The 19,018-nt window shown below is 33.5% G+C and overlaps 2 protein-coding genes and 1 pseudogene across 2 annotated transcripts; 2 read left to right on the top strand and 1 right to left on the bottom strand.

Moving 5' to 3' along the window:
- The first annotated feature begins 1,031 nt into the window (after window positions 1-1,031).
- Window positions 1,032-8,053, top strand: LOC114406397 (annotated as a pseudogene).
- A 1,343-nt stretch (window positions 8,054-9,396) lies between these two features.
- On the top strand, window positions 9,397-11,270 carry LOC114405112 (probably inactive leucine-rich repeat receptor-like protein kinase At5g48380). The gene is made up of 2 exons (XM_028367775.1): window positions 9,397-9,675; window positions 10,136-11,270. The coding sequence occupies exons 1-2, from the start codon at window positions 9,397-9,399 to the stop codon at window positions 11,141-11,143; spliced, it is 1,287 nt and encodes a 428-aa protein (XP_028223576.1). The 3' UTR covers window positions 11,144-11,270.
- A 1,730-nt stretch (window positions 11,271-13,000) lies between these two features.
- Window positions 13,001-15,998, bottom strand: LOC114405458 (probable polygalacturonase At3g15720). The gene is made up of 7 exons (XM_028367978.1): window positions 15,965-15,998; window positions 15,004-15,171; window positions 14,310-14,517; window positions 14,109-14,190; window positions 13,777-13,879; window positions 13,391-13,489; window positions 13,001-13,295 (listed from the first exon to the last, which is right to left on the bottom strand). The coding sequence occupies exons 2-7, from the start codon at window positions 15,103-15,105 to the stop codon at window positions 13,068-13,070; spliced, it is 822 nt and encodes a 273-aa protein (XP_028223779.1). The 5' UTR covers window positions 15,106-15,171; window positions 15,965-15,998; the 3' UTR covers window positions 13,001-13,067.
- Window positions 15,999-19,018: the final 3,020 nt, after the last annotated feature.

Here is a 19,018-nt window from a genome sequence, read left to right as displayed (position 1 = left end):
CCCGTTCCACTCCACTTTTTTTGTTTTTTCTCCCCATTCACATCCACACTATCATTTAAAACGCTCTCAAAGGTAACTTCTTGGTTCACTTCTAAATACAATTGTTGCTGCTTTTCATTTTCTGCTGTTTACTTAGTGGTTGTGTATTTTTCTTGGGCAGAGCAGAGTTTCCTGAAAGCTTCATGGGGTTTCCTGAATTGGGTTATCAAAAAACTCAGGTGGTTATTTGAGCAATTTTGCAAAATTTTATTTTTTTTCCTCTTCCCATTTCATGTGTTGGAATAAACTATACTACAGGGTTTCTCTGGGTTTTGATCTTTTCTTCTTCTTTTGTCAATTTTCTTGCTTTGTTGCAGCATGAGTTTTGGTCTAGTGTATAGATTCTTTTTGTCTGTTTTTTTTTTGTTGGTTTTGTTTACTTTTGGATGCCTGACTTGGTTTGTGTGAAGTGATGAACTGTGTTTTATGCTGTTTTGTTTTCAATTGTTTCTCAAGATGTGTTATTGGGAGGGTTGTAGTGCTATGGAGTTTATATGTGGTGCTGTGACTTGGATTGGGTAGCAATTTGGCTTGTAGTGTTTGTTTTGGAGTGAAGTATGGATTTTTGGCCCTTTTCTTATTAGGACAAAACTTACATATAGTGCTTTTGGTATTGTTCTCCAATCAGAATTGGAGTTTTATCTTGATAATCTATGTTGACCTTCAATGCAAAACTTTATTACGCTGATTACCGAGGTGAAACTCCAATTCTGATTAGAGAAAAATGCCAAAAACACGTAAAGAATTGTATCTAAGTTTTGTCCTTATTATTGATTTTGTTTACTTTTGCATGGTTGACTTGGTTTGTGTGAGGTGTTGAACTGTGTTTTCTGCTCTTTTGGTTTTCTTTTCAATGTTTTTTCAGGGTGTGTTCTTGGAAGGATTATAGTGCTATGGAGTTTATATGTTGTGTTGTTGCTTGGATTGGATAGCCATCTGAGTGAGGTGTCTGGATTACTTCCTCTTGGCTTGTTTTTAGGATCTTGGTGAAGATGGTTTTGCATAGCTGGATTTCCAGCTCCCATATTCTTGTTAATTTCTTGTTGTTGATTAGTTGTGGCATGACCTATGGGACTGAAACTAATTGTTGAAATTGCTACAAATTTCTAGAATATTCTTAAATATAATAGCAGAATATCCTAGAACTATAGAATATGGTAGAACAATCTAGAACTATAATGTGTATGAATATGGTAGAACAATCTAGAACTATAATGTGTATGAATATGGTAGAACAATCTAGAACTATAAGTGTATGTATAAGATAGAAGAATCTAGAACTATCATGATACTAATCTATCATGAAAATTCTAGAAAGACCTAAAGTAATGTAGAAACATTCACCACCATTGAGAGGTTGGTGACTTGAGCCTATAAATAGGCAATTGGTATGTTGTAATTGACAATCCAAGAAATCAATGACGTAGCCTTCCTTCTAAAACAATTCTCTAAAACTATCAACTATCAACTATCATCTAATCAACTACCAACAGTGGTATCAGAGCTACGTTCGGTCATACATTGGGCGTAGTTATCTTACCTATCTACCATTCCAAAATCCTCCCAACTACTTCAAAAATTTCCTTTGTACTACTAACCCACTCCAATAATATTTTTTCTAAGCTACGGATAACACTACTCAATCGTCAACTATTTCTGTCCCTATCTTCAATGGTGAAAATTATGATTTCTGGCGTGTTAAAATGGAAACATATTTTTCATCTCAAGATTTATGGGACATAGTAGAAGAAGGCTTCACCATTCCCGCGGATACTTCAGCTCTTAATGCATCTCAAGAAAAAGAGTTGAAGAAAAATAAACAGAAAAATTCAAAGACGTTGTTCACCTTGCAACAAGCGGTGACTGATCCAATTTTCCCAAGAATTATGGGAGCTAAGACTGCCAAAGAAGCGTGGAACACATTGCAAGAGGAGTTTCAAGGAAGTGTTAAGGTACGTGCCGTTAAACTTCAATCTCTAAGAAGAGATTTTGAACTATTGAAGATGAAGGAGTCCGAGACAGTTAAAGATTATTATTCTAAAGTTAAAGGAATAGTTAATCAAATGAGAGCTTTTGGGGAAGATATTCTTGACAAGAAAATTGTTGAGAAAATTCTAATTACTATGCCCCAAAAGTTTGACCCAATCGTGACAACGATTGAGGAAACCAAAGATCTGTCCACTCTATCAGAGACAGAACTTGTGGGCTCTCTTGAAGCATATGAGCAAAGACTGTATAGGCATAAAGAAGATACAATTGAAAATGTCTTCCAGTCAAAGTTTAAATTTCAGCCCCAAAACAAAGAAAATAGAGGAAAGAAAAATTATGGAGAAACTTCTAGAAGAAGAGAAGGTTCTAGGAATTTCCTTAAGAACAAAACAGATAAAAATCCTCCATGCAATATATGCAAAAGGCAAGGCCACGCAGAGAAAAATTGTTGGTTCCGTAATATGCCACAATGCAACCATTGCAAGAAGTTCGGGCACGTAGAGAAAAATTGTCGCAACAAAAATAGGCATCAAGCTAATATCGCAGAGGAGCATGATCAAGAACAATGTACGTTCTACGCCACTCATGACTCAATAAAAGAAAATGGAGGAAACTGGTACTTGGATAGTGGATGTAGCAATCACATGGCCAAGGATGAGACTATTTTCAAAAGTATTGATGAGTCTGTCAAAGTCAAAGTTCGACTGGGAAATGGAAGTGTGGTTGAATCAAAAGGCAAAGGCACTGTCATGGTGGAGACAGATAAAGGTACGCGACTCATCCATGATGTCTTACTAGTTCCCAGCCTAAAAGAAAATCTTCTAAGCATTGGCCAAATGATGGAGAGAGGCTACACACTTCACTTTGAAGGAGGTGTATGCAAAATCTTAGACAACAAAAATAAAAGGTCTAAGATAGCCCAAGTAAAGATGAATAAGAGCAATAGAAGCTTCCCTCTAAATTTAAAATATGCAACAAACGTTGCCATGAAGGTACAAGTTGATGATTCATGGCTATGGCATCGAAGATTTGGCCACTTCAACTCACATGCCTTGAAGTTGTTACATGAGAAGAACATGATGAGAGATCTTCCAAGCATAAAGGAGAACAATGAAGTGTGTGAAGGATGTCTTCTTGGTAAGCAACATTGATTTCCTTTCTCAACAAGTGGAGCATGGAGAGCGAAAGAACTATTGGAGCTGATACATACAGACGTTTGTGGACCAATGAGAACGCCATCACATGGGAACAATAGGTACTTCATACTCTTCATTGATGACTTCTCTAGAATGACATGGGTATATTTTCTAAAAGAAAAATCAGAAGTCTTTGGAGTATTCATAAAGTTCAAGGCCCTTGCTGAAAATCAAAGTGGAAAACGGATAAAAGTACTAAGAAGTGATCGCAGCAAAGAGTACACCTCTCGCGAGTTTGAAAGATTTTGTGAGGATGAAGGCATTGAGAGACAACTTACAGTCGCATATTCTCCTCAACAAAATGGAGTGTCCGAGAGAAAGAATCGCACAGTTATGGAGATGGCTAGATCGATGCTCAAGGAAAAGGGACTACCTAACATATTCTGGGCTGAAGCAGTCTACACTGTTGTTTACATACTCAACAGATGTCCAACTAAGTCTGTAAAAGACAAGACTCCAATTGAAGCTTGGAACGGGAAGAAGCCATCAGCAAAGCACCTAAGGGTCTTTGGATCTATATGCTACATTCATATTCCAGACATGAAGAGGCACAAGCTTGAAGACAAGACTATACGAGGTATCTTCCTTGGGTATAGCAATATCTCTAAGGGCTACCGTGTCTACAACTTGCAAACTAAGAAACTCGTCATCAGTCGAGATGTTGAAGTTGATGAATATGCTTCATGGAATTGGGATGAAGAAAAAGTGGAGAAGAACGTTCTTATACTCGTTCAACTACCTCAAGAAGAAGATGAGGAAGAAAACCCAGGTGAACCACCTTCACCTCCATCACAACAACAAGAAGAGATGGAGTATCCATACAGAAAAATTTGCACCAGTAGCTCGTCTTAATAAGACAAAGCTCAACTCTGATGGCACCATACAGAAACACAAGGCGAGGCTAGTAGCTAAGGGTTACTTACAGCAACCCGGAATTGACTACAATGAGACATTTGCACCAGTAGCTCGTCTTGATACCATAAGAGCTCTAATAGCTCTTGTGTCACAAAAAGGATGGAGTATCCATCAACTAGATGTCAAATCCGCCTTCCTTAATGGCGTACTTGAAGAAGAGATCTATGTGGAGCAGCCACAAGGATTCGTGTCTGAAGGCAAAGAAAACAAAGTGTTAAAACTAAGAAAAGCACTCTACGGTTTGAAGCAAGCACCTCGAGCATGGTATAGCAGAGTCGATCAGTATTTCATGGATCGAGGATTCAGGAGGAGCAAGAGTGAGCCTACACTTTACATCAAGTCTCAAGGTCAGTACACTCTCTTACTCTCTCTATATGTAGATGATCTTATCTACACGGGAAACAATACTAAGATGATGATGGAGTTTAAAGAAGACATGATGAAGACCTTTGAGATGACCGACCTTGGGTTGATGAGTTACTTCCTCGGCATAGAGGTAAGTCAGAGAAATGAAGGGATATTCATCTCGCAAAAGAAATACACAGAAGGCTTACTTAAGAAATTCAAGATGTATGGTTGCAAACCTGTTGCTACTCCACTCATAACAAATGAGAAACTACAGAAGAATGATGGAGCACCAGAAGTTGATGCATCCAAATACCGAAGTCTAATTGGAAGCCTTCTATATTTGACAGCTACACGGCCTGACATAATGTATGCTACAAGTCTTCTATCAAGATTCATGCAAAGCCCAAGTCAAATACACTTTGGAGCAGGAAAAAGAATTTTGAGGTATCTACAAGGAACAAAAGAGTTCGGTATATGGTATACTACCGAAACCAACTCAGAATTACTTGGCTACACCGACAGTGATTGGGCAGGTTCAACAGATGACATGAGGAGTACCTCTGGCTATGCTTTCTCACTAGGATCGGGAATGTTCTCTTGGGCGTCGAAGAAGCAAGCTACAGTAGCACAATCAACAGCAGAAGCAGAGTACGTGGCAGCTGCTGAAGCAACGAGTCAAGCTATATGGCTTCGTAGGATACTTGAAGACATGGGAGAAAAACAAGATGAGCCTACTAAAATCAATTGCAACAACAAATCAGCAATTGCAATGGCGAAGAATCCAGTTCATCACAGCAGAACAAAACACATAGCAATCAAGTATCACTTTATCAGAGAAGCTGAAGCAACTAAAGAGATCAAACTCGACTACTGCAGAACAGAAGATCAAATTGCAGACATATTCACGAAGGCTTTGCCAAGACCAAGATTTGAAGAATTACGAGCTATGCTCGGAGTCACAGAAATTTGCATCAAGGAGGAGTGTTGAAATTGCTACAAATTTCTAGAATATTCTTAAATATAATAGCAGAATATCCTAGAACTATAGAATATGGTAGAACAATCTAGAACTATAATGTGTATGAATATGGTAGAACAATCTAGAACTATAAGTGTATGTATAAGATAGAAGAATCTAGAACTATCATGATACTAATCTATCATGAAAATTCTAGAAAGACCTAAAGTAATGTAGAAACATTCACCACCATTGAGAGGTTGGTGACTTGAGCCTATAAATAGGCAATTGGTATGTTGTAATTGACAATCCAAGAAATCAATGACATAGCCTTCCTTCTAAAACAATTCTCTAAAACTATCAACTATCAACTATCATCTAATCAACTACCAACACTAATATCTTCTGCTTGAAAAGTATCAAAGAGTCCCTTGAAGACCCCTATAACTATTTGAAGTTCTCTAGGGATTTCAACAACAAAACTGAAGGGTATATCAGCAGGTTTAATGGGGTTGAGTGTTGGCACCCTGATGAGAACATGGTCTTGAATCTCAAACTATCGAACATGGGACTCAAGGGCCAGTTTCCTCGCGGCATTCAAAATTGCTCAAGCTTAACTGAATTAGACCTTTCAATTAACAAACTCCCTGGAACCATTTCGGGAGACATAGCCACTCGTATACCATTTGCAACATCTGTTATTCTAGCTTCAAATGAATTTTTTGGGGAGATTCCTGTGAGTCTTGCAAACTATAAATTTCTTAATACCCTTAAACTCGATCAGAATCGACTCACTGGTCAAATTCCTCCATAATTTGGTGTTCTCTCACGAATCAAGACATTTTATGTATCCGACAATCTTTTGATGAGGCCAGTTCCAATCTTTAGCGCTGGAGTTTCAGAAAATTATGCAAATAACCAAGGCCTATGTGGAGGAAAATCATTCGCGCCTTGCAAGGCGAAGTCTTCCAAGAGTAACTTGGTTGTTATTGCTGGAGCTGCAGTTGGCGGGGTGACTCTTGCGACATTAGGATTGTGTATTGGATTGTTCTTCTTTGTGCGACGTGTTTCTTTCAAGAAGAAGGAAGAGGACCCCGAAGGAAAAAAATGGGCAAGAAGTCTAAAAGGAACTAAACAAATTAAGGCAAGCTATATTGGTGCATTGCACAAAACATATATGATTACACAACTATTCATTTTTCTTGTAGATCCATTTGTGTCTTGTAGCAATAGATAATTATTTCAAATGTTTAAGATAGGAACTAGTTTGTTAGAAATATTTCCTTTTTTTTTAATTCTTTCAAGTTTCAAGTGAAACATTTTCGTAATAAATATTATATTTCCTTAACTATGTTGTGTTTATTAATAGGCAAAACATGTTTTGCATACTGTTGCGCTAAACATAGGAAAATAAAATATTTTCTAAATCAAACTGCTAAATTATACATTTTTTGTTGTCAAAGTTAAAAAAATGTAGAATATATTTTCTGAAAAATTAATTTGTGTAAAATTTAAAGAGCCTTAGTTTGTATGATTTACACACAATTGAATTCTAATGAGGATATTATGCCTAAGTCTAACTAATACTGATATGGACATCAGGTTTCTATGTTTGAGAAATCAATTCCAAAAATGAAACTGAGTGATATCATGAAGGCTACTAACAACTTCAGTAATACCAATATGATTGGGACAGGAAGAATATGAACTGTTTACAAAGCTGTCCTTGATGATGGCACGACACTTATGGTTAAGAGATTACAAGAATCTCAGTAAATTGAAAAACAATTTATGTCTGAGATGGGTACGCTGGGTACTGGCAAACATCGCAATCTGGTTCCTCTTTTAGGTTTTTGCATGGCCAAAAGGGAGAGGCTTTTGGTCTATAAAAACATGCCAAATGGAAATCTCCATGACCAACTCCATCATGCTGATGGTGTGAGCACCCTTGACTGGACTACAAGGCTCAAAATTGCAATTGGAGCAGCCAAAGGTTTAGCATGGCTTCATCATAGCTGCAATCCCCGTATTATCCATCAAAACATTAGCTCGAAATACATCTTGTTGGATGCAGATTTTGAGCCAAAAATTTCTGATTTTGGCCTTGCCAGACTGATGAAACCAATTGATACTCATTTGAGTACTTTTGTAAATGAGGAGTTTGGTGATTTAGGTTATGTTGCTCCTGAGTACAAAGAACTTTGGTTGCCACACCTAAAGGGGATATTTACAGCCTTGGAACTATTCTTCTTGAGTTGGTGACAGGTGAAAGACCTACCAATGCGTCTAAAGTCCAGAAACTTATAAAGGAAATCTGGTAGAATGGATTACGGAGCTCACAAGCAATGCAGAACACCATGATGCCATTGATGAATCACTAGTCAGCAAGGATGCTGATAGCGAGCTTTTCCAATTTCTAAAGGTTGCATGCAATTGTGTCTCACCAACGCCAAAGGAGAGGCCCACCATGTTTGAAGTGTATTAGCTTTTAAGAGCTATTGGGGGTAGATACAATTTCACAACTGAGGATGAGATAGTGGTACCTACTAATATTGGTGATATTGATAAAATGGAGGAACTTATTGTAGCTCGAGAAGGAAGTTATTGAAAGGTATGCGAGATATATAGGGTATAATATATGTAATTGGTGTTAAATCCTAGCAAACGTTGACAAAAAAATCTACTCAATATCGGCTAAAAAATTGCTTGATTGTTGCCGACCAATAAAACCTACCCGATGTCGGCCGAATAACATCATTGGTCAACATTGGCCGAAAAATCCGTAGTCGAAGTTGGCTAAAAAAAATAGTCCTGACCAATGTCGAACAAAAAATCCTACCCAACATCAGATATAAAATAACCTTGGCTGATGTTGGTTAAAAAATAAATTTGACCGATATCGACCGAAAAACTCTAGTGGATGTCAACTATAAGAACCTAGTCAATGTCGACTAACAATATTCATGTCCGATGTTGGTAAAAAATACCTAGCTGGTGTTAGCAGAAAAAACCTTAGCCAACATCAACCAAAATACCTAGCTAATGTGGTTAAGAAATAGCTCTAGCTGATGTCAGCCAAAAAACCTTAGTCAATGGCAACAAAAAAATCCTAACCGATGTCGGCTAAGAAAATCTAGTTGACATCAGCCAAAACACCCTAACTAACATCGGCTAAAAAATAACCTTAACCAATATTGGCTAAAAATAGCTTTGGCTGATGTTGGCTGGAAAAACCTAGCTGACGTCAGCTAAAAAACCCTAACATGTGTTTACTCAAAAGTTAGTCATGACCGATGTAAGTAGAAAAATTCTAGTCAACATTGGCCAAAAAAAATATTAGTCAACATTAACTGAAAAAATCTGGATGACAACGGACAAAAAAATCCTTGGCCGACATTAGCAAAAACTTTCCATGAGTGATGTCAGTGAGAAAATAACCCTAACCAACATCATCTAAAAAAAATCTTAGTCGATATCTGTAAAAAATAGCTTTGGTTGACATCATACAGAAAAATTTTGATTGAAAAAACATCGGCCAAAGTCATTGAAAAACAACTTATGTCCATATCGGCAGTAAAAACTTTGGTCACCCATAGTTGTGTGTTTTGAGCGAAAAAGAGTCACGAGCAAGAACGTGAGTTAAAGTGAGCATCTCCGAAAAAATAATTTCAAATTCTATATTTTTTTAGAGAATTTGAAATCCCACTATTTTAGTCAATCAAAATGATTCATAAAAATACCAGAAATTAGATCTTGTTTCAAATACTCTATCCAAACAAGCTATTTTATCATGAATCATTTTAAATTCCTTGGAAAAATGAATTTCCATGTTAAATTGCTCCATCCAAACACAGGGTTAAACTTGATCAGAATTGACTCAGTGGTCAAATTCCTCCACAATTTGGTGTTCTCTCACGAATCAAGACATTTTATGTATCCAACAATCTTTTGATGGGGCCAGTTCCAATCTTTAGCGCTGGAGTTTCAAAAAATTATGCAAATAATCAAGGCCTATGTGGAGGAAAAACATTGGCGCCTTGCCAAACCAAGTCTTCCAAGAGTAACTTGGCTGTTATTGCTGGAGCTGCTGCTGGCGGGGTGACTCTTGCGGCATTAGGATTGTGTATTGGATTGTTCTTCTTTGTGCGACGTGTTTCTTTCAAGAAGAAGGAAGAGGACCCTGAAGGAAACAAATGGGCAAGAAGTCTAAAAGGAACTAAACAAATTAAGGCAAGCTATATTGGTGCATTGCACAGAACATATATGATTACACAACTATTCATTTTTCTTGTAGATCCATTTGTGTCTTGTAGCAATAGATAATTGTTTTAAATGTTTAAGATAGGAACTAGTTTGTTAGAAATATTTCATTTTTTTTTTAAATTCTTGCAAGTTTCAAGTGAAACATTTTCGTAATAAATATTTTATTTCCTTGACTATGTTGTGTATATTAATAGGCAAAACATGTTTTGCATACTGTTGCACTAAACAAAGGAAAATAAAATATTTTCTAAATCGAACTGATAAATTATACATTTTTTTTTTGTCAAAGTTTAAAAAATGTAGAATATATTTTCTGAAAAATTAATTTGTGTAAAATTTAAAGAGCCTTAGTTTGTATGATTTACACACAATTGAATTCTAATGAGGATATTATGCCTAAGTCTAACTAATATGATATGGACATCAGGTTTCTATGTTTGAGAAATCAATTCCAAAAATGAAACTGAGTGATATCATGAAGGCTACTAACAACTTCAGTAATACCAATATGATTGGGACAGGAAGAACAGGAACTGTTTACAAAGCTGTCCTTGATGATGGCACGACACTTATGGTTAAGAGATTACAAGAATCTCAGTACACTGAAAAACAATTTATGTCTGAAATGGGTACGCTGGGTACTGTCAAACATCGCAATCTGGTTCCTCTTTTAGGTTTTTGCATGGCCAAAAGGGAGAGGCTTTTAGTCTATAAAAATATGCCAAATGGAATCCTCCATGACCAACTCCATCCTGCTGATGGTGTGAGCACCCTTGACTGGACTACAAGGCTCAAAATTGCAATTGGAGCTGCCAAAGGTTTAGCATGGCTTCATCATAGCTGCAATCCCTGTATTATCCACCGAAACATTAGCTCGAAGTGCATGTTGTTGGATGCAGATTTTGAGCCGAAAATTTCTGATTTTGGCCTTGCCAGACTGATGAACCCAATTGATACTCATTTGAGTACTTTTGTAAATGGGGAGTTTGGTGATTTAGGTTATGTTGCTCCTGAGTACACAAGAACTTTGGTTGCCACAACTAAAGGGGATATTTACAGCTTTGGAACTGTTCTTCTTGAGTTGGTGACAGGTGAAAGACCTACCAATGTCTATAAAGCTCCGGAAACTTTTAAAGGAAATCTGGTAGAATGGATTACGGAGCTCACAAGCAATGCAGAACACCATGATGCCATTGATGAATCACTAGTCAGCAAGGATGCTGATGGCGAGCTTTTCCAATTTCTAAAGGTTGTATGCAACTGTGTCTCACCAACGCCAAAGGAGAGGCCCACCATGTTTGAAGTGTATCAGCTTTTAAGAGCTATTGGGGGTAGATACAATTTCACAACTGAGGATGAGATATTGGTACCTACTGATATTGGTGATACTGATAAAATGGAGGAATTTATTGTAGCTCGAGAAGGAAGTTATTGAAAGGTATGCGAGATATATAGGGTATAATATATGTAATTGGTGTTAAATTTTAATATGTAATTATATATCTTACTTTTGTGTCCTAAAATAAATGTTAGTGTTAAATGTAGTTTTTGAGGATCTAGATCCAGTTGTGTGTTATTGATATAGAAACATCAATATAAGATCATCAATCAAGGAGTGGATATAGTTGAGTTAGTTCTTTCTAATCCTTATTTTGATCTGATTTCTTTGTTCTCCCTCTTGTATGCTGATATGTATGACTGATAAAAACTGTGTTAGTAGTTTTCATTAACCAATTATTCCAAAAGCTTAACCTGTGAGGTGAAGACTTATGAATAGGTTTTTATATCTAACACGCCTCTGGCCTCCTCACGTATGAACCATCTGTGCTTGAAGCGTGGACGATGCTCTGATAGGAACTGATTCACTAAATGAAATATAAAGAAAAATTAAGAAGACACTCCGATTACAGTAGAGAACATGCAGGAAAATGTAGAAAAAATGCAGCCTCTAAATGTACAACAATGTTTCCTACACTTGTTGCTATGTATGTGTATGCATGTTTGTTATACCCTATAAATCCCTCTTCTACCCTATAGGAGTGTGAGTAGATTTATCTTGTGTGTAAAAGATTAAGAAATGAACATAATCATTCATAGAAGTCCTCCCTTGAGGTATGTTCCGTAACAATGGGGACACAAAATGGTTACTAAAAAACAAAATATTCATGGTAAATTTAACACAATACATTGAAATATTTTGTTCTCTAATCTCTACCTGATAACCAACATGACAGGGTCAATTTCGGTAAACTTATCAAAAAGTATTTATAATAGGAAAAATTAAGAAAGTAAAATAAATTATATTTTTCTTATACAAAGTGCTTGAGTTCTCGACTTTCTCTTGACAAAGTGCTTGAGTTTGTTCCGCGGAAGTACTTGTAGTATTATGTATTTTATAGTTCCATGGAAGTACTTTATATTATTGAATAATTACTTTTGTAACTTTATGGTGCCACTTAAACAAATTTTCCCTTTCTTTCCAAATTTCTAAATCACATAAGAGAAAATTGTAAAAATTCTCTCCTCCCTTTTACTCTCTTCTCCTCTCTTTTTCAATCAAACATTACTGAAAAACTAGTTATTCCATCTCAAAATAAATATCGTCTTAAATTATTTTATACCGAAGAACTAATAAATAAAAAAGAAAAATAATTTATAGAATTGATTTTAATATTAATATTACATTAAAAATTAAAAAAATAAAGTGATACTTAGTTAAAGTGATACTTTCCGTGGTGTTTATTTTTCACAATGTGTTACTAATTTTCTTGAGTTATTGGAACTCTTGTGTGTGGATTTTAGTGTATACTTATGTTTCTCTTTCCTTTTGGCATTTGGCAAGTTGTGTTCTGTAGCAACAAACAACAATTCCAAACACCCGGGTGCAGGTCGCACTGATTCTTATATTTGTGTGCCGTACAAAAACTTCTAATGTGAAAGAGAAACTCTATTTGTGAAATTTTCAAGAATAAACTTCTTTTCTCTTTTTCTGCCAAAAATTGTCACACAAAAATTTGTAAAAGGAAAAATTTATTTGAACGTAAATAATTTCATTTAGAACAATTTCTAAGAAATGGCGTTCCTTATCATTTTACATAATTTTAAAAAAATAATTTTTTATGGAATATTTGTATACTGTCAAGTAATTAAATGTTATGTATAACATTAAATGTAGTTATTTATATATATTACTTTGGCAAATTCCATTCTATAAAAATAAAAACATATAATAAATTAAATAAAAGAGGAGCAAATAAAAAACCTAAAAATGAGTGTTCACATTAATATTTTATTGAAAAAGTAATATGATAATACTCATTATTTCACTTATAGATATGTTTGAGTGGGTAACAAGGATTTCATGGTAATAAGCAAGTACAATTTGGATTTGTAGCTGTAGCTGTTCCATGAGCATTATTGCAAAAACACGAAGCAGACTTTCCTGTTAAACAAGAGACAATGTTGATTTGATCCAATACAATTCCATAACAACCAGACTCGCCGCAATCTAAGGTAATAGCTCTTCCATCTAGAGATGTTCCATGAATTCCTCTGTATGTCACATCACTGACTTCAACTGCTTGATTCTAATTATTCCAAAAATACAACTTTAATAGACAATAGACAAAATAAACAAGTTGGAATAACGGGATATAATATCAATGTATAGTTAAGTGAATACCGTTAAATCACGATACTCTTGATCTATAATTATTGGGTTGCGAGTTTGTTCTAAGGTGATATCCTCAAAAGTAATTTGTTTCGCATAACCCATTCCATTCTATATATAAAAAAAAATACAATGAATAAAATATTCCTTTCAAGTGGTAAGACATATTGGGAATAATTTTTTTCTATGCATATGAATATTTCCTTACACCTCTAAATCAATGTTCCAGGATTTAAAAGAATATTTTTAATATATATATATATATATATATATATTCCAATGTATAATGATGGTCTTTTATATAACTACATTGTTTAAGAAAAGGGTACAAAATATATAATTATAGCAAAATAGTTATAGGAAGCAAATACGTTGTCACTCGTATATATTTTGCTTACTGGAAATGTCTTGATTCTTGCTCCATTTGTAGTTCTTATGAAGCTGCAATTTCGTACATAAACTTCTTGGACTGTATCAAACTTTTTACCGAGGCTGCCAATGCTGATTAATTCATTCATGTTAATTGATGAGATTTGTTATAGTTACAAATTGGATATAACAAAAGATATTAATTTAATCAAGGAATCATTTTATAGTTTTATGACATGTGCAAGTGTGTGATATAATTCCATCAAATATTTAATTGTTATTTTCATATTAATAAGTGCGTTAGGTTGAAGGATATCACTCCCAAATATATTAAATAAATTAAAACGTAATTTATATAAACCTTATTCCATGGCCTGGTCCACAAGCAATCCCAGTAACATTGATGTAGGAGGAGCCACCACTGATGGCAATACAATCATCACCTGTTTAAGTAGAAAGACAATGTAAGTTAAAATTGCACATATAGTAATCATTTTAAAACATTAATTTGAAATTTGATACTATATATATTTTCATTAGATGAAAACTTTGTTTAATTTACCGGTGGCTATAGTTGAATCTTCGATCATGATATTTTTGGAAGTAGAAATGTCAAATCCATCAGTGTTAGGACTATCACCGGGAGCACTAATATTAATATGAGAAAATGTGGCACCCTCACAACCATTTACGTGTATGTGAGATTTTGGACTATTAATCATGTTCAGATTAGTAACACTAACAGAATTGCAGGAATTGATAATAAGAACCTGCATCATCCACATGAAAAATTCAGTCAAGTGGTGTTGAGAATAAATTAGTATATGATTATTATATTCATACATTTAGATTTATTTTTCTATCTATTTTTATCCTTTCCCCCTATTTTTATATTTATTTCACATCATCACATCATTTATTAAATTTATTAATTTCTCTATCTTCATTTAGTTATTTTTTTCTGATTTTTTTCTTTTCCATTTATACATGTATACTCCAAAATTGAGATGTATGTATAGTTTTTTTCAAAAATATAATCTGATTCCTTTCCATCTTTCAAGTTATCAGTCATTTGACTGCATTTGAAGAATATACTAACTTGTACCTAAGTGCATTCTTGACGTAGATTGAGGTAGTAAAAAATTAAAAATTAGAAATTAAAAAATGCTAAAGTAATAATGATTAATTTGAATTTTTATATCCATATCAATATAAAAAAACAAACTATGGGAAAATAGAGCTTAGAGTAGTCAAACCGATGGTCGTGGACAAGATTTGCATGCCCACCAAGCAGAACCGTAGCCATCGATTAATCCACCACTTCCATCAATTGTGAGACCGTTTACATTTGAGATCATAATCAAAGTATTCAGATTACCTTCCACCCATGCATCCTTGGTAGGTGCAACTATTACCCCTTGAAGCTACAAGAAGAGTGGAGGAAAATTAAACAAATAATGAGAAAATACAAAGTCATATTGCAAGGACTTTTTTTCAATTATTAAAAGGATTCCAGAAGGCCAAGATATACAAATAGGAGAAACCCAAATTAACTTTAGTACAATAGTCTATATATTATGACTCAACACCTTTTTGATTTATTCATCTAAATATATTTAACATTTTTTAGTTTTTCTTAATGAAAAAAAACAGAAAAAGAAATTTGTTTATTTTTTCCATTTAATGATTCAGTATTGGATATTTATTTTGAACATGCCAGAAAGATTCTAATGAATGACTCTACTAAGTTTTATTCTTTAAAACCTTATAATTATCATTTTATGACTTACTTTATTTTGAATAGTTTTTTTTTATAAATATTTTATCATAGAATCTCTATTAATAATTGGGTTACTCTTTTTTTGTTAAGTAGTATTTCACTTACTTTTTAATATATGTAATTTGTAAATATTATAATTTTTTATATTTTTTTATTTGATATCCCAGTCTACAGATTAAGAGAAAACTTGTTACATTTATACGGATTAAATGAGAATTTTTTGACATTTAAATAAATTCAAAAGTAAATTAAAATGGAATTTAAGAAAAAAAAATGAAAATTAATAACGAAATATATTTTATGAGAGCCTTATTTAAAATATTCAAAAATAAAAATAACATTAAAAGATCATAAAATTTTAGAGTACCAAAAGTTTAATAAAACAAAAAAGAAATAATAGTTTGATGGTATGCAGTTGGATATGATATTAGAAATACCTGAATTTGAACACTTGGGGCGACGCAAGGACCCTTTAGTCACATGCTCGTCACCAAGAATACTTTGTTTGGTGGTATTAATAGAGTTGATGTCCCTTGTGCTTCACACATGCTTTGCCATGCTTTTAAAAATGCCTACCATCAATTCAAAATAGAAATGTCTTGTTAAATGCTAAATAATATAATTTTGATCAATTTGTTAACTTGACATACAATACTTAACAAAAATACTGACAAAGTAATAGAGTGTTAATGTGAATGTGCCGTTAAATGTTTCATTTTCATTAACATTTTTGTTAAATATTAGATGTGGAGTTAATAATTAAATAGGTCAATATTATACAATAAAAATAGGTAAAAAAACAAATTTTCAAAAAAGAATAAAAAATAGCAATAGTAGAAAAAAGAAATGTACAATTAAGCCTTAGAATTAGAAATAACAAAACATAAACACACGTACTTGTGTATCGTCTGTTTTGCCATCTCCCACGGCACCAAAATCTATCACATTATAAATTGTGTTTTGGGTTCCAACATTCCACCTATGACATAAACATGGTGAAATAAAAGCAATAATCAAAACACAAGTGATTAGGCTTTGCATATTTCACGATAGAGAAATTTCTCTTATTTTTGTTGAATTCTCTTTGAGAGATTAAGACTTGGAGAGTTGACTAAAGTGATTTGTGTTATGTGAAGGAAGCAAATGTGTGGGGTTCTATTTAATATACTAGCATCATTAATAATGAGAGAGAAGTAATTAAGGAAAAAATATCCAATAAAAAAATTTAAAATTATTACTGGTACGTTATGAAGCAAAAATCTCTAATATATGTTTCAAACAATTTCCATCTACTAATTATTACCGGCATGTCATAAAGAAATTTCTTTTTTAAAGAAAAAGTTAATATCGTTAATTAATGTGAAATAAATCTACTCTGACCTTTTTTTCCTTGAGTTAATGTAGATTAATAATTAAGGTCTAATTTTAATCTTTTATATATGTTTTTAGTTTGAATCAGCTACTCCTAATTAATTATCAAATTTTGCCATCATGTCTTTTTGAAGGCACAAATCAATAAATTGAAAACTGAAAAATAAATTTAAAGTAAAAGTATTTATTCTTTAATGTCTAACATAGATGTTGGTCAAACCCACAGATTTCTTTAAAAAAGAACCCACTGTTTCTTTTTATTTTGGTACAGGAGGAACCCACTGTTTCTATGTCATATTTTTTATGGGGTAAAAAAAAAATACAATGTTATAGTAACGGTGGTCCAGTCATCAATCAAGATACTGGTTTAAGAGTCAATAGTTTAATCCGAATCAAATTTGGGTCGAATTTATTTTAATAAAATATTTTTTAAAATATTGTAATATAATATCATGATAATATTGAACAACAAATAACATAATACACATAATTTATGATAATAAAAAATAAAATTCACTTAAAAAGTTTCATAAATTATAATATTTTTGTAATAAAAAATAAAATGACGTTGTTTTGAATTTAAAAAAAATTTAAGCTAAACCGATCAAGCCACTAGGTTTTTCGATCAGTTCAACTGTTTTGAGTTGCTTTAAGGATACACCAACTTTTAGGAAGTGTCGGTTGAGACACTGATTGATTTCCCGTCAAATTGGATGGTCCGATCCAATTTTAAAATAGTAAAAAAAAATATTTCCATTTTTTTTACATATATGTGATTTATTTCTATATTTTATTAATTGCACATTTATCACCATATTTTTTTATAATTTTGCCAAAATGTTTTTTCTTGCAAAATTTGCTACCTATTTTTAACATTCTATAATTTTTAGAGTAGTGATACTCGTACCGCTCAGTAATCACTGTCCATCTGATCATTGCCTATGTGGAATAAAATATATCATTATATTATTTTATATTTAATAAAAGAAAAATAAAAAGAAAAAAGAAAATTTTCAATTGAAAAGGGAGAATTGAGTAGTTTAGGGTACAACTTCTCTTTCTCTGCCTCTCTCTCCTTTATGTGTGTTCATCGTTCTTTCATCTCCACTATGCGTTCACCCAAGTCGTTCCTCCATCTTCATTGTGCATTGATTTCACCACTCCCAACTCTCAGTGATACAATGTGAAGGATTAGGAGATATGAAATCCTTGTTTTGTCCCACTTTGTTTGAACTCATCACACCCGATTGAAACTTTGTTCAACATTAGTCATCAGAGGTGGTCCACCTAAAGTTGATGTTGCAGTTGAATTTCGTTCTCCTAGTCACATGTTGTCTAAACCATCGTCGCACCTGATCTGTCCAACGTTAGTCGTCGGAGGTACTTCACCTGAAACTATTGTTGCGGTTGCATTTCTCTCATGACTTGAAGGTATGCCTTTCTTTTCTCTATGAAACTGTCACAGAGTAATTCAAAGTGTTAACTCACGTGTGATTAGTGGTTAACTCTATTAGGTATATAGTTAAGTGTAATTTTACGGATAAGTGGTTAACATTATTCGTTAGAGTAGTTAACTCAGTAGTTTTTACTGTGCGACTTGACATAAGTGATTTCTATATAAATACCTATGTGTAACCCAAGTATTTATATAGAAATCTCAATACTTTAGGTATTAATTTTTTCTTATGAGATGATGGTTGTGGTGCTTGTGATAGTTGTGTTTGCGTGCTTATTTAGTTGTCTGGGTTCACACATATCTAGATTATGAGTTATTGTGATGAAAGTTCAAGGTTTTTGAGTATTGAGAGGGAATCCAAAAGTTTGCCCATATGTTTGAGTGTGATTCCCAATCAATGTCTTTGTCATGCTTGAGTTAGGATTCGAGAATTATTATTTTATAGAATCCAAAAATAGTTTAGGTTCATTCCATGCATGTTGAAATTGTATATTTTACTTCGTGTGTGTGTGTTATTTGTATTTTGGTATGTTGAACAAGTGCCTATATATAATTGTACCGCTTCTTAAGTCATACATGCGCCCTGTATCATTAACATGAAGGATATGGACATGATGCTTAATGCTTTACAATATTTGAAAGTTGTTAATTTTATCGATGTCAG

The sequence above is a fragment of the Glycine soja genome, chromosome 3 (assembly GCF_004193775.1).
Source record: "Glycine soja cultivar W05 chromosome 3, ASM419377v2, whole genome shotgun sequence".
In the NCBI taxonomy this organism is placed as follows: domain Eukaryota; kingdom Viridiplantae; phylum Streptophyta; class Magnoliopsida; order Fabales; family Fabaceae; genus Glycine; species Glycine soja.
Note: the sequence above shows the minus strand (reverse complement) of the source record. Positions and strands in the feature narration are given on the sequence as shown.

Bases quoted from the DNA above. Each gene is read 5' to 3' on its own strand.
- LOC114405458 (XM_028367978.1), bottom strand. From the start codon at position 15,105: ATGATCTCAAATGTAAACGGTCTCACAATTGATGGAAGTGGTGGATTA. The intron at 14,518-15,003 runs GTTTGACTACTC...TGGATGATGCAG, and splicing joins AATCTTGTCCACGACCATCG to GTTCTTATTATCAATTCCTG. The intron at 14,191-14,309 runs GTAAATTAAACA...CTACTTAAACAG, and splicing joins AGATTCAACTATAGCCACCG to GTGATGATTGTATTGCCATC.
- LOC114405112 (XM_028367775.1), top strand. From the start codon at position 9,397: ATGGGGCCAGTTCCAATCTTTAGCGCTGGAGTTTCAAAAAATTATGCA. The intron at 9,676-10,135 runs GCAAGCTATATT...TATGGACATCAG, and splicing joins AAGGAACTAAACAAATTAAG to GTTTCTATGTTTGAGAAATC.